The following is a 13,928-nucleotide window of genomic DNA, read 5'->3' on the forward strand; positions in this document are numbered from 1 at the left end:
CACTAAGATATTAAAACAATTCTAACCTGAACAGTACTGAAAGAGGAACTTCCAAAAATAGGGATAAAAAGTTGACCTATGTTTTCACCAGTATAAGGAACTTCCTGGTGAGGATAGGGAATGGCCTCCATTACCTTTGCCAAGAAAACCTCAAATGGGGTCACACTGAGTTAGACGTGACTAAAACTGAACAATAAACATGCCAGTGACCAGGTTAATCTTCCCAGGCCTGTGTGGTAGTCTGGCAAGAAAGGCCCATAGGAAAAAACCAGATGACATTTAAGTTAGAGGTGTTTTGAGGCTCCAAGAAGACAATAAGTGTAAAATTTTACAAACCTTAAAGAGCTATGTAAATGCCAACTATTACCATCATCATCATTACTAGCCTGCAGTCAGTCACCAGGTCTCCTGACTGGTAACTTAATTTCCCAAGCACTTTTGCTGAGCTCAAGCAATTATTATCAAGCAACCCAGGGGTGTGCTGATCAATGTTTAACAAGTGGGCTCTCTGAAAAAAAAATCTATGTACGCACAGTACCTAAGTCTAGACAATCAACAAAACAATAAAACAAGGCAAATTTTACCAATTGCTGACTTCTGAGGTATAAGCACTTAACCTGAAAATATTAATTTGCTCTTGAAAGCTAGTTAGAGCTGGCTCCATCCAGCATAACCTCTGATAGGGTTGCACCCGAAAGGCCAGGCATAGAGATTTAGGGGTCATGAATCCAGTCCACCAAATCTTTAAAATGTCTTTAAAAAATGTCACCCTACTCCATTGCCTTCTCAGATCAGGAAAATAACTCATCTGAGGGAACTCTTCTTTCTGGAGTCCCCACTTTATCCCCTCCAGGCCTAGCATTCTGTGCACTGTGGCACCCCCAAGCATTCTAGGCATGAGAAACAACCTATGCAAAGGAACGGAGGCAGGAGACAAAATTTATGGGGCTAGCAAAAATGCCACAGGAAAACAATAAACAAGTAATAAAGTAAAATATGCCCTCTCTCTGGAAAGACAAATGGGAGTCAGACTGTAAAGAGAAGTTAATAGTACTAACTCTGGTCAGAAAATACTAAATCAATAGACTAATTCTTATTGAGTTTCATAATAAGCTTTTTAAAACTGGGGGGTGAGGGGAGGAAGGAATAGATCCTTGTTTAGTAATGAGCTTCATAAATGAGACAAATACAATTTGTTAGGCTTCATTAACTTTTCCTTTATTCTGAGTGGTAATCCGTCAGATCACCTCTAACCCTACTTTGGAAAAACACCTATCAGATGCTGACTTCAGTAGAAAAGAAACAAAGCAAGTCATTAATACACGGTTTCTATGATACAGAATACACAATAAATTATATCTACATGCAAAGTCTACAGCTACACAATGTAAAAAAATACAGTACTTTTTATGTACATTTTTTAAGATTTACATTTTTATGTACATTTTTGTAAACTTTTTAAAATACATGTCTTTGTACCAAACCCCCAACGTACAAAGTCTTACCAGTTGGCACATCACCACTCTTACCTCTGTACCACAGCACAGACAAAGTTACTTACACACACTACCACAGACAGCTTTTTACTTCATATTTCAGCCTTGCCCCCCCCCCCCAGTCTAACACCGTTATTCCTGAAATGTGAATCACATTCTATTGGCTTCCTGTATTCTCAGAGCTTACAATGTAATCGTAGCAATATGGGATTTCTGCAATGCAACAAAATCAGGTGTTTGCTGTCACATCCACATTTACCCAGTTCTACCGTAATAACCTTATTCAGCACTAAGAGCTTTCATACACATGCATGCAAAACTAGTTTTGATTATGGATTTTATTACACACTAAAATAAAACTAAAGGGCTAAAACACTTAGACTTAAAAAGAATGAAAATACTCGGCAAGCTTAGCTTGTCAATGACTTCTGTAGCTAGTATGTCAACTTCAACTAAGACACTAAATATTAAAATGCACAAGAGCAAGACGACTACATTTTTAAGTTTTGCTGGGTCTGTATTGGATATTACATTCAATTTTAAAGAAGCATATCCTGACATGTTTGAACGTATCCTCCATCACGAAGACACATCTGTGAAACTGTTAAAAGGGCTATCCACTGTCCCTGCCAAGAGAGCATAGGCACACTCCCAAATAGGTTTAAATGACAATACCTGAAGACTTTACGTAAAGTTGTAAAAGACCCATATATATTTAGACTGCATTTATCTTAAAAAAAAAAAAAAACAACCCTCTGGAAAGTAGCAAATTCAAGCTTTTCATTGTCCCTCCCCTAACTACCCACACCGCCCCCAGCTAAAAAAGCATGACTATTCAGAAGAAAAAAAAAGTGCCACCCCAAGTATTTTCTCTACTTGTCTAAGAAGCATAAACCCATTTAATGGCTTAGAATTAAATATGAAAATAGGCCAGATCTGATCTGAACAATAAACAGAAAGTAGGTGGATCTAGTCCATGCAACTCCTTCCTGAAAGATAAAGGGGAGGGGAAGAGCATCCCCTACTTATTGCTTAGAAACCTGCAGGCGGACCCCAGACGTGTACTTCATACAAAGAGATTTCTAAGACTGGAAGCACAGGGCTTGTGCCACCTTGAAATCAAAAAAGAAGGTGCATTCTCCATCGCTGGGAGGGGAGGTGCTCAGACTTTCTTCTCCACAGCTCATATCTTCACAAGAATCCTCACTGAAAAAGGGCACAAAGAATGATTTTCTTTACCATACACTTGAAAACTTTATGTAACCACTTTAAACGTAATCTGGAAATCACAAGGTTAAGGAATGAGGCACCTGATTTTTTTTTTTAAACCTCCAAAGACTTCCTAATGTAAACTCTTCTGGCCTCCAACGAGAACCTCTCAACTCCTCTCTATTCTCTAAAGGAAGTGTGCGTGCCAGACTCACTCACTGTGAACAAGCTGTCACTCCTGACAGTGAGTACCAAAGACTATCAACATCCACTCTCTCCGATTAGGAACCACAGTGTAGTCATAGTGCACTTTAAAGTTTGCAAAGCACTCTAGAGACTGCAGATATTTTCTCCTTTGATCCCCACAGCCACCCTGAGAGGCAGGCACTGTTCTTATCTCCATTTTACAGATGAAAATTGAAGCCAAAAGAGGTTAAGTTATTTGCCCAGGATCTCAGAGCCAGGAGGTTTCCAAGACAGGCTTTAAACTCAAGATTTCCAGGTTTTCAAAGCTAGTACTCTGCTCACAACTCCAAACAAATAATGTATTATACTGTCTGGCATATGGATTATTAATTACAATCAAGGCAAAAAGATAGTTTTCTAATATGATGTAACTGTATCTTTTAAAATACTTAACCATAAAATAAGAAATACATCATCCTTGAAATGAATTTTCAGTCTCATAAAATGCTGACAACTGGAAGGGACTTTAGAGATCACTGCAGATCAACCCCCTCATCCTACACATAAATAGCAACCAATGACTCAAATACGCAAAGTAAATCATGGTCTGCAAGGGAAAATAAATTGGATTTATGGTCATTCTCCAAAGACTTTAATTCAGACCTACAGTATGCCATGTTAGGTACTTAACATTAAATCACTTTTAAAAAATTCATGGACATTTCTAACTTTCCGATAGCTATAAAATATTTTGAGGATAAAATTTCTAAGGTATCACTATGAAGCCATTAAAGAAAAATGGCCATTGCTTTTTGTTGTTATTTCACTGATTAAGAGAAATCCCACACAGTATGGATGTCTTCAGCCAAGCAGAGTCCCAAAGTTCCAAAGCATATGTGAATTTTTATTTCTTTCTTTCTTGATGATGATCTTCACGATACAGTAGCTGTTTTAGTTATTAACCAGAATTTTACATTTTAAAAACATAAACCCACATCATTACATAGTTAAGCTAAAGCTAACCAGCACTTCCAAAACAGAACAAATCCTACTATCTGTGTTTAACAGACAATCATCTGGTCTCCTATTTCTCCAGAAGCACAACAATATGATTCTATCACAAGTTCCGGGGGAAATGTTAAGCTAGGAAGACCATGAGAAGAATGGGAAGTCACACTAGTGTGCATCCTCCACATATGCCTGCTTTTCCCTCTAAGTCTGCCTCAAAAATGTTGTTTTAAAAGAATGCTTATTGGGTGGAACCAAGATGGCAGAGTAGAAAGATGCACACACTTTAGCTCTTCCCCCACAGCCCATAAAATACCTGTAAAAAATAACTCTCAACAAATTCCAGAGCAGCAGAAGCCACAGAACAACACAGTGAAAAAGATTTTCAGCCAAAGGTAACCTAGAAGGCCAACAGGAAAGGTCTATCCCACGGGATGCAAAGCAGAGCAGAGCCCAGCCCTGGCCACGCACCACCTGGAGGAATGGGGCCAGAACAAGCCTCTGGGGCAGAATCCCCAGCAGGGAGGGTCTCAGATCCCTTAACCCACAAGCTATAAAGAAAACTTCAAAGGTCAGTGAGAGGGCTTTCCCAGCTGGGCAAGAGGCGAGGCAGGGTCCCCCCTGCAGCACCAGCCCCAGCGGCAACAGCTGTGAAGCACTCCACCTAAAGTCCCTGGGGGAATTGAGCAGCTGATCTGAACCTCAGCCCTGAGCACAGACCTGAGGGGAGGAGGAGCTCTAGGACCCTCCTCTTGACAAAGGATTCAGAAGTCAAGTAATTGGCTGGGAAAATGTCCAAAACAGGGAAGAAAAATAAGACCACACATAGAAGGTTACTTTCTTGGAGAACAGGTGTCTCCTTCCATCCTTCCAGATGAGGAAGAACAATGTATACTGTCAGAGGAAGTCAAGGCTTCTGCATCCAGTATCCCCAAAATGAACATGAAATGGGCTCAGGCCATGGAAGAGCTTGAAAGGCGAGTCAGCACCTTACTAAAGGAGACCCAAAAAAATACTGAGGAAATAACACCTTCAAAAATAGGCTAACTCAACTGGAAAAAGAGGTCCAAAAAGCCAATGAGGACAAGAAGGCTTTAGAAAGCAAAATCAGCCAAATGGAAAAGGAGGTTCAAAAACTCACTGAAGAAAATAGTTCTTTAAAAATGAGAGTGGAGCCAAGGGAAGCTAATGACTTTATGATAAACCAAGAAATTACAAAACAAAACCAAAAGATTGAAAACATAGAAGATAATGTGAAACATCTCATTGCAAAAACAACTGACCTGGAAAATAGACCTAGGAGAGGCAATTTAAAAATTATGGGACTACCTGAAAGCCATGATCAAAAGAAGAGCCTAGACATTGTCTTTCATGAAATTATCAAGGAAAACTGCCCTGATATTCTAGAACCAGAAGGTGAAATAAATATTGAAAGAATCCACTGATCACCTCCTGAAAGAGACCCTAAAAAAGAAACTCCTAGGAATATTGCCGCCAAATTTCACAGTTCCCAGGTCAAGGAGAAAATATTGCAAGCAGTCAGAAAGAAACAATTTGAGTATTGTAGAAATACAATCATGATAACACAGGACCTGGCAGTTTCAACATTAAGAGATTGAAGGGTTTGGAATAGGCTATTCCAGGAGTCAAAGGAACTGAGATTTAAACCAAGAATTACCTATCCAGCAAAACTGAGTATAATACTTCAAGGGAAAAAAATGGTCATTCAATGATATAGAAGACTTTCAAGCATTCTCAATGAAAAGACCAGAACTGAAGAGAAAAATCTGACTTTCAAAACACAAGGATCAAGAGAAGCATGAAAAAGTAAACAGGAAAGAGAAATCTTAAAGGACTTTCTATGGCTGAACTGTTTACACTCCTATATGGAAAGATAAGATTTGTAACTCTTGAGACTTTTCTCAGTATTTGGGTAGTTGGAGGGATTGTCACACTCACACTCACACACACACACACACACACACACACACACACACACACACACACACACACATATAGACAGAGAGCACAGGGTGAGTTGAATCAGAAGGGATGATATATATAAAAAAATAAAATTAAGGGGTGAGAGAGGAATATATTGGGAGGAGAAAGGGAGAAATGGAATGGGGCAAATTATCTGTCACAAAAGAGGCAAGAAACATCTTGTTCAATGGAGGAGAAGAGGGAGGAGGTGAGGGGAAAAGTAAAGCTTACTCTCACCACATTTGGCTTAAAGAGGGAATAACATGCTCACTCAATTTGGTATGAAAATTTATCTTACACTACAGGAAAGTAGGAGAGAAAGGGACAGTGGGGTGGGGGGAATGATAGAAGGGAGGGTATACGGGAAGAAGGAATAGTTAGATGTAAACACTTTTGGGGAGGGACACAGTCAAGTGAGAGAATAGAACAAAGAGGGGACAGGGTAGGATGGAGGGAAATATAGTATGTCTTACACAACATGAATATTACAGAAGTCCTGTGCAAAACGACACATATATAGACTACACTGAATTGCTTGCCTTCTCAGAGGGGATGGGGGGGAGGAAGGGAGAGGAGTTGGAATTCAAGGTATTACAAACAAATTTGGAGAATGGTTATTGCATATAACTGGGAAATAAGAAATACAGGTAATGGGGTATAGAAATTTATCTTGCCCTACAAGAGAGAAGATGGGGATAATGGAAGGATGGGGTGTGATAGAAGGGAGGGCACACTGAGGAAAAGGATAATCAGAATTGCAAGGTGTTATGGAGTGAGGAGAGGGGAGAGATGGGGAGCAAAATTGGAACTCAAAATGTTGTGGAAATGAATGTCAAAATCTAAAAATAAATTTAAAAAATACTAGCTGGTAGAAAAAAATGCTTATGAGGTTGTACGATGATGTAACATGTTGGACAAACGGAAGTAAAAGAATTTAAATTTTCTTTCCTATAAGGCCTTGTAGGAAAAAAACGGATTACACACACACACAGTTGTTTAATCTCCAGTGAGTCACTTCCCTGTTGAGCCTGTTTCCTCATCTGTCAAATGAAGAAATCAGACTCGGATGATCTCAAAGTAACCTTCAGGGCTCCAACCCTCTGCTATCAACATGTCAAACTAGCAAGAGGAAGTTTAAAGGGTGTCCTTTTTTCAAGGATGGTTGGCTCACCTCTGACTCTCCTCAAAGCAGCCCCCCTCTGGAATGGTAGGCAGCTCAGGGACGCTGTAATAGCTGTTGTGAAGGCTCTGAGCCGTGCGTCGGGACACAATCCACACGAGCCTTTTGTGGTCAGGTTTGCAACACTCTGGAGAAGAGTACTCAGCGAGGCATTTTGAAACCAGCTCCCTCCAGTAGGAGAAATCAGCATCGTTAATCTGAAAACACAATTTGAGACATTTCAAAAACTGAGAAAGGACCACATATAGTCTTTAAACAACAATCTCCAGGCTCCATTCATCAAAAGGCCCAGGTGAGCACTCAGTGTCAAGAGTACAAGGTTACTTCCATAGGGTATATTCCAAGTAATCAGCTGCAGTTATATTATGTTCTCTGAAAGCGGCTTTTTCTACACACTTGTCCGCTTTCAGAAGATGTAGTATAATTTCAGGTGTTTGCTTGGGATCAGAGTGTGAGTTCCTTGAGGACAGAGACTGTTTTTGCCTCTTTAGCAGTTCCTGGTACTTCAGGGGCACTAAATAAATGTTGATCAAACTGAATTCTAGCTTCAAATGTTAAGTAGCTTAAAATTTGGTAACATATTTCTTAAATTTCTTTCAGGACTCAGGAGATGTTTCAGAAAGGAATTATTGAATACCTCTCATTTTTAGGTAAGAATTTTCATCTTTTGCAATGTCCTTTGATAATATTATGGTATAGTTAACATGAAGACCTTCAGTTATCACACAAAGAGCTAGAAAAGAATTCTAACAGCTAACATTTGTAGAACTCTTTTAAGATTTGCTAAGAGCTTTATAAACATTATCTCATTTAATAACAATAACAGCCAGCATCTATATAGTGCCAGGGGCTGTCCTAAGTTCTCTACAATTACTTGTCTCATTTGATCCTCACAACCACTCTGTGAGATAAGAGCTATTATCATCTCCATTTTACAGATGAGGAAACTGAGGCAGGTAGGTTAAATGGCTTGGCTAGCTTCACACAGCTAGACGGGTCTGATACTTGGAGTCAAGAAGGTCAGAGTTCAAATTCAGACTCAGACACTACTAACTATAGGGCATTGAGCAAGTCACTTAACCTGTTTGCCTCACTTTCTTCATTTCGTAAAATATGGCAGTGCTATAGAATTATTAGCTGTGTATCACTGTAACTATTTCTGACTCCAGGACTGCTGTTCTCTCCATTCCCAAGGACACTGCTGTACATATTTTACATCAGGACACAGTCATCTGAAAGACAATTAGGCCAACAAAGTTCCTAAAAGACCACCTACAATTGCTGCCTGCTCTCTCACCACACTTCAGTCAGACTCTCTTCTACAACATTCATCTAGTCTCTTCCTCCAGTGAAAGAAGCCTGCTCCTCCTCTGGAGGTAGACCACTGTTTTGGGACATTTCTAATTTTTAAAATGTTTCCTCTTACATGGAGCACAAATACGCCTTGGCAGCTTTGGTGCCAAGCATCACAGGCTTAATCCCTCATCTAATAACCACCCTCCAAAACATATGAATCACCCAATCCCCACGGATGATGCGCCCAAATAGCTGCCAATGCTGTGCCAAGCACTGGCCATAAGTGTGCCTGGAACAAAACAAGCTCTGACCTTCAAAAGCTGCTGTTCTAACAGGGAAGACAAGCACATCCCCAAAGATATGCAGCATAAAAACACAGGTATATACGTGTATGAAGACATGTGCCCCCTCCCAAGTCCCTCCTCCATCTGTCCCTAGTTTCTTGCGTGGTCTCCAATCCCCCAAGCCCTCTGGCTCCACTTCATCCCCTACGTATCCCTCCAAACATGTGAGGCTACACTGACCAGGGTGCACAATACCACTGGAGATTTAAACACAGGAGCTCTGCTTATAAGCACTCATCTCTATGTGTGACTTTTAAAAGAAAAACTCCCTAAAATGTAGACCAATTTACCTTGGAATGCTTTTGAACAAGAAGAAGAATTTCCAGTAATTCAATAGATTTCAAGGTTTCCACTTCTAGATTGAGAAGGCACAAAGCTAATACAGACGGCTACGGAAATAAAAAAAGGAGAGTGGTGTGTGTGAATTTCCTCAGTATATTTGTCAAGAGTTCATAATGATATTGTTACTAAAAAACAAAAATAAAAGAAGATACTTACTTTTGCTTTTGAAAAAGTCAGTCGGCAGTTACAAGCTTTTAGCTGAGCCTCCAGTTTATCAAGGCTCAATACTTCTTTCCTATGAAATATATCAAAAGAAAAGAAGTTTTACGTTGATCTGTAGAGACTGTCCAGATTAAGAGTTTAAATGTTTTCAAGATCTAAGATTTACAACTACATAAAGGGAAGCAGCAGAGCTGGACGTAGAGGAGGAAGCAGTTTTACAAAGTGCCAACCTGGTGGATGACGCCAAAACTCTGGGACAGGACACTGACTTGTGCTCACCTTTCTGAAGTATGACGAAGTACGATAGTGTGGTATAAGTGCAAAAAGTTTAAGGCAGTAGTAGCTTCTAGTTCATAGTGCAACTTTTCAGAAATAATTTTTTCCATCCGCTTTATGTCAGAAGCAGTACACTTGCACTGACTGATTCTGATGACATCATGGGTTGACGGAATATTGCATTCCTCTTCAATGATTCTAGCAGCCAGAAGAAAACAACAGACTCCAATGCAAGACAAATGTTTGGGCTTCACCTAAGAACAAAGATGTCTTTAGAATCTCAAAAGAGCAAAAGATTTTTTTAAAAAAGAGTTACAGCTGACAGTGTGCTTTAAAAGGCTTACAAAGCAACTTCTGCACATGACTGCATTTGAGTTTCACTAGTTGAGGAACCAGGTAAATTTTACAGAGGATGAAACTGTGAGTCACAAAGGTCAATGACTTTTCCATGGCTGTCAAAGCTCTAAGCAGGGGAGCTGGAACATGAACCCAACTCTCCCTAATCCCAAGCCCAGCACAGCAGAAAGAACGAGAGGTGGGCATCAGCTTGATGCACAGAAACACTTTTAATCAGAGACTCCAAACTCGTCCTGCGAAAACTGTGGGCTCTCTCCTCATTCAAGATCTACTTGTCAGCTCCCATTTCGCACTTGCAATATTTATATAATGTCACCCCCCCCAAAAAGCTCATATCAACAGGTATCAAAACACAGGAAAAAACAAAGGGTCAGATACAAAAGAAAAATACTTTGCTACAATGATTTTATTGCTCATATTTTTTTTTTAAAGAATACTTCTAAATCCCTCCCAGAGAATGGAAACCTTTAGCAACAATAAGTTTAACATTACAAAATTTTTAGAAAGCACCTGTCCTACTTTTCTGAAGAATGGTCAGTACTAATCAAGCTGAAAATATCTGCTTAGATAACATATTTCTGACACTAAGGATGACAACATCTTCCAGACTTCAGTTTCTTCAGTAGTGCTCAGACTGCTATCAATGACCATGTCCCAACACAGCAGGTATTTCAACACTGAAACCACAATTGCTATAGAGCTCCAAGTACTCCTTCCTCATTTTTATATGCTTAGCTAGCTGTCTTCATAGGTGCCTATGACAAGGATGGAAGAGAAGCCATAACCCCAGGCTGTGTCGACATGCCCCAAAGGAAATATGATAGAAGGATGAGGAGAGAACCAACACTTGTAAAAAAAAAAAAAAAAACCCCAAAAAGCCTTAGGAGACCTTTTCTTCTTAGCCCTTGGCAGTCATGGACGTAGATGCGCTTGGTCACTAAGTTTTTGAGACAAATTTAAGACAACCTTCAGGCTCCTCACTTTCTCTAAGTCAGAACCATCAAAAGGTCTTTAAGAGCTGGTTGAACTGCTAGTTTCAGCTTCCCAGCTACTCCAATGGATCTGTGATTCCATCATTCCTGCCTGTGTGATGCTTGTCCATATTCTCCCAAAGAGCATGCCAGAGTTCACCCACATTCTTCTAGGTCTGACATTTCCACACCAGAGTACTCTGGCTGTCCCCCCAGGAGCCCTGTGCTTTTGCCATGGGACCAATCCATTTTCTGTCTTGTTATACAACTCCTTGATAACATCCTTTACTCTTGATCTTCTCTGGAAAACTAGTCAATACTGAATTTCTACAGAATTACCAAATACATTTTGAACATTTCCTTTTTGTTTAACAATTACATACCCCCTAAGTACTAGAAACCCAAACACAGTCTAAGTCTAGTATTAAATTTATGAACTTTAGTTTGACATTTTTTTAATTTGATCATCTCATTGCTGCTATCTAATCAGAACAAAGGGGGAAGGAGATCACTCCATCAGCCTTGCAAACAAATGAAAAGGATCCTAACGAGCCCCAAACATTTTTAAAATTAATCTATGGAGCCTTTCCTTCTCTCCTCTTCATCCCCTACTAGAGTTACACTGCTAGAAAGTGTATAAAATACTTTGGTTTTTTTACTCTCTACCTCATCCAAGCTACTCAATTACCTTGAACAAGGGACTATCTAAAGCTGCCCAACTCAACACACCTCATTGTGTGGAGAAAAGTTTAAATCATTTGTGCTAGTCTTAAACAACTACAAAACCCTATTAAAAAAACAAACATACACACAGGGGATACTTCTGCTCAAGTATGTGGTACCTTCATAAGAGCCAAGAATCGATCCAAAATGTTGACAGCCAGGACAAATGTTTCAGTTCGTGATCCAAAAAAGTTGGCTAAACTCCTAAGATCTTCCACCTTAACATTTCTCAATCTTGGACACAAAGCGTTGTCATTCTACAATAAAAACGAAAGCCGATTAAAAACTTTCTTACAACCAAGGTTAACAAAAACTTAAAATACATGATCATAAAGGATTAAACATTGATATTTAATAATAATTAAAATGATTAAAAATGAAAAGATGGCAAGCTTTCCTTCTGTTGAAAAGAACTCTGGAAAACATTTGGGATCATTTAAGCAAGATCACAAGTTATCTTAGAGGGAACTTGGAGAAATCAAAACCAAATTTCTTCCAATCATCTGATTCTAATAAATTCTAATAAAAAAAATTGAGGAATTAAGACATATTACTGGTCCAAGACAGAAGTCTTGCTTTTTTAAACAAGCATTACATGAAATCAGTGGGTTAACAGACTACAGGTTGGGCATTCCAAGGGCATGGGGGCCCCAAGCCCCTGCCAGCTGCGTGCCCGCAGGCCGCGGCCTTTCTCGGCATGTCCTGCACGTAGCACCCAGTAGGCACTTCCCCAGGGCTCCCATGCCAGCACCAGTGCCTGCCCCACGGCAGCCCCTCCCCGGACTGGCTGGCACGGGCTGGTTTTCTTAGTTAATGGGTTCCTATGGTAATAAGCAGCTCCCGCCCAGCCCGGCCCGGGGGGACTTCGGCCAGCTCCCAGGCTCGTTCCTCCAGAGTGGTTCGGGGTCCGGGCCGCCCCTCCCCGCTCACCTCGGAGGCGGCTTCGATCAGGCTCAGCCCCTTCTCCCGGGGCTGGAATCTCGGCTCCTGCTCCAGGTAGAGGTTCAGCAGCCGGAAGAGCTGCAGCCCCTCCCGGCCGGACAGCTCCTCGGCTCCCAGGCCCTTCATCTGCGGCCCAAGAACAAGGACAAATGAGGCGGGCAGGGGCGGGGGGCCTCGGACTCCCGGCGGACAGGCTCGGGGCTCCCCGCCTCCTCATCTGCGGCGCAAGGGCGGGGGGCGGAGGGGGGTGCCGGGCAGGCTCGGGGCTCCCCTCCCCCCAGCCCCTCGGCCCCCTCATCTGCGGCCCAAGGAGAAGGACGAACGAGACGGGCAGGAGAGGGGCTGGACGGCGGGCTCAGCCGCATGCAGGTGTCGCTAGCTTCATGCACTGGGCGCCTACTGTGTGCAGGCACAACGCTAAGCTCCGGGGAGGGGGGGACAAAGAAGGGCTCCCGGCCCCGGGGAACAAAGGCAGCCCCGGCGGCCGCCCACTCACCGCGCCGGGGATCCCGCTCCCGTCCCCGTGGCGCCCCGGCCAGGAGAGCGCGGGGAAGGGGACGGGCCTCCGCGCTCGGCTACTCCGCCTGCGGGACCCTTGGGGTCAGCGACCCCCCGGGGCCCTCATCCACCCGCGGCCCCGCGCTCCCTCCGCCGCCACCGCCGCCGCCGGCCTCACAGCGCCGGCCTCATCGCGGCAGTCCTGCCCCGTCCGGACGCTCCCCGCCGGCCCGCTGCCCCCTCGGCCTGCCCCGCCACCCTCCGGCCGCCGCCACCGCCGCCGCGGAAGGAAGCTCGAGCTCTCCCCTTGTTTTTGTTTTGAGCCTCCAACGCCCCCGAGGGGGAGGGGCACGTGACCCGCGTAGGGATCCGGGCGAGCCCGACAGGAGAAAAGAGTCCCTCCCTAAAATCGCTCCCCCTCCCTAGAGAACCGGCCCCGCAGAGCCCGCCCGAGGGAAAAAAAAAATATGCTTATAAGGGCCAGGCCTGGTCTGGGACCGCCGGGGCACTGGAATGTATCATCGTCGGGGTCCTGAGGCCCGACAGGGGCGGGGAGGGGAAACGGAATTGGCGGAAGGAGACGAGCCTTCTGACGAATCACGACCTTTAAAGAGCCCTGATTTGTTTTGTTTTCACTGTTTTTGAAAAGTCCGCCCAAAGTGGAAGGCTCTCTGATTGGCTGAATCTGGGAAGACTTATTTATGATTGGTCTGTGCAACCCTGATTCGGGATTGGTGGAGACGAGACGCATTTAAGTTCTTGGATTGGCTCTCTCCGTACCCAGGGTCTCTATCTGCCTCCGGGCCTTAGCAACTCTATTGTTTTGAGTGCGCATGCCCAGATGCATTCATTTGCATCTCTCCATTACCTAGGTTCCCCCACCCCGACCTGTCCTGGGAGAATTCCCTCCTGCCCTCCTTCTCCCCGATATCCCGGCTGGCTAGGTTGCAAAACC

General features: G+C 42.9%; 1 protein-coding gene across 1 annotated transcript; it reads right to left on the reverse strand.

Moving 5' to 3' along the window:
• Positions 1 to 1,192: 1,192 nt before the first annotated feature.
• CCNG2 (cyclin G2) lies at positions 1,193 to 13,110 on the reverse strand. Its single transcript, XM_072623888.1, has 8 exons — positions 12,972 to 13,110; positions 12,464 to 12,601; positions 11,653 to 11,790; positions 9,486 to 9,736; positions 9,201 to 9,279; positions 8,993 to 9,091; positions 7,054 to 7,259; positions 1,193 to 2,702 (listed from the first exon to the last, which is right to left on the reverse strand). Exons 2-8 carry the CDS (start codon positions 12,599 to 12,601, stop codon positions 2,579 to 2,581), a joined length of 1,035 nt encoding a protein of 344 aa, XP_072479989.1. The 5' UTR covers positions 12,972 to 13,110; the 3' UTR covers positions 1,193 to 2,578.
• Positions 13,111 to 13,928: the final 818 nt, after the last annotated feature.

This window comes from Notamacropus eugenii, chromosome 7, assembly GCF_028372415.1.
Source record: "Notamacropus eugenii isolate mMacEug1 chromosome 7, mMacEug1.pri_v2, whole genome shotgun sequence".
NCBI lineage: Eukaryota > Metazoa > Chordata > Mammalia > Diprotodontia > Macropodidae > Notamacropus > Notamacropus eugenii.

Coding starts and splice junctions, on each gene's coding strand:
- CCNG2 (XM_072623888.1), bottom strand. CDS start 12,601: ATGAAGGGCCTGGGAGCCGAGGAGCTGTCCGGCCGGGAGGGGCTGCAG. Junction 9,737..11,652: donor GATTCTTGGCTCTTATGAAG/GTACCACATACT, acceptor CTTTGTTCTTAG/GTGAAGCCCAAACATTTGTC. Junction 9,280..9,485: donor CTTCGTCATACTTCAGAAAG/GTGAGCACAAGT, acceptor TATATTTCATAG/GAAAGAAGTATTGAGCCTTG.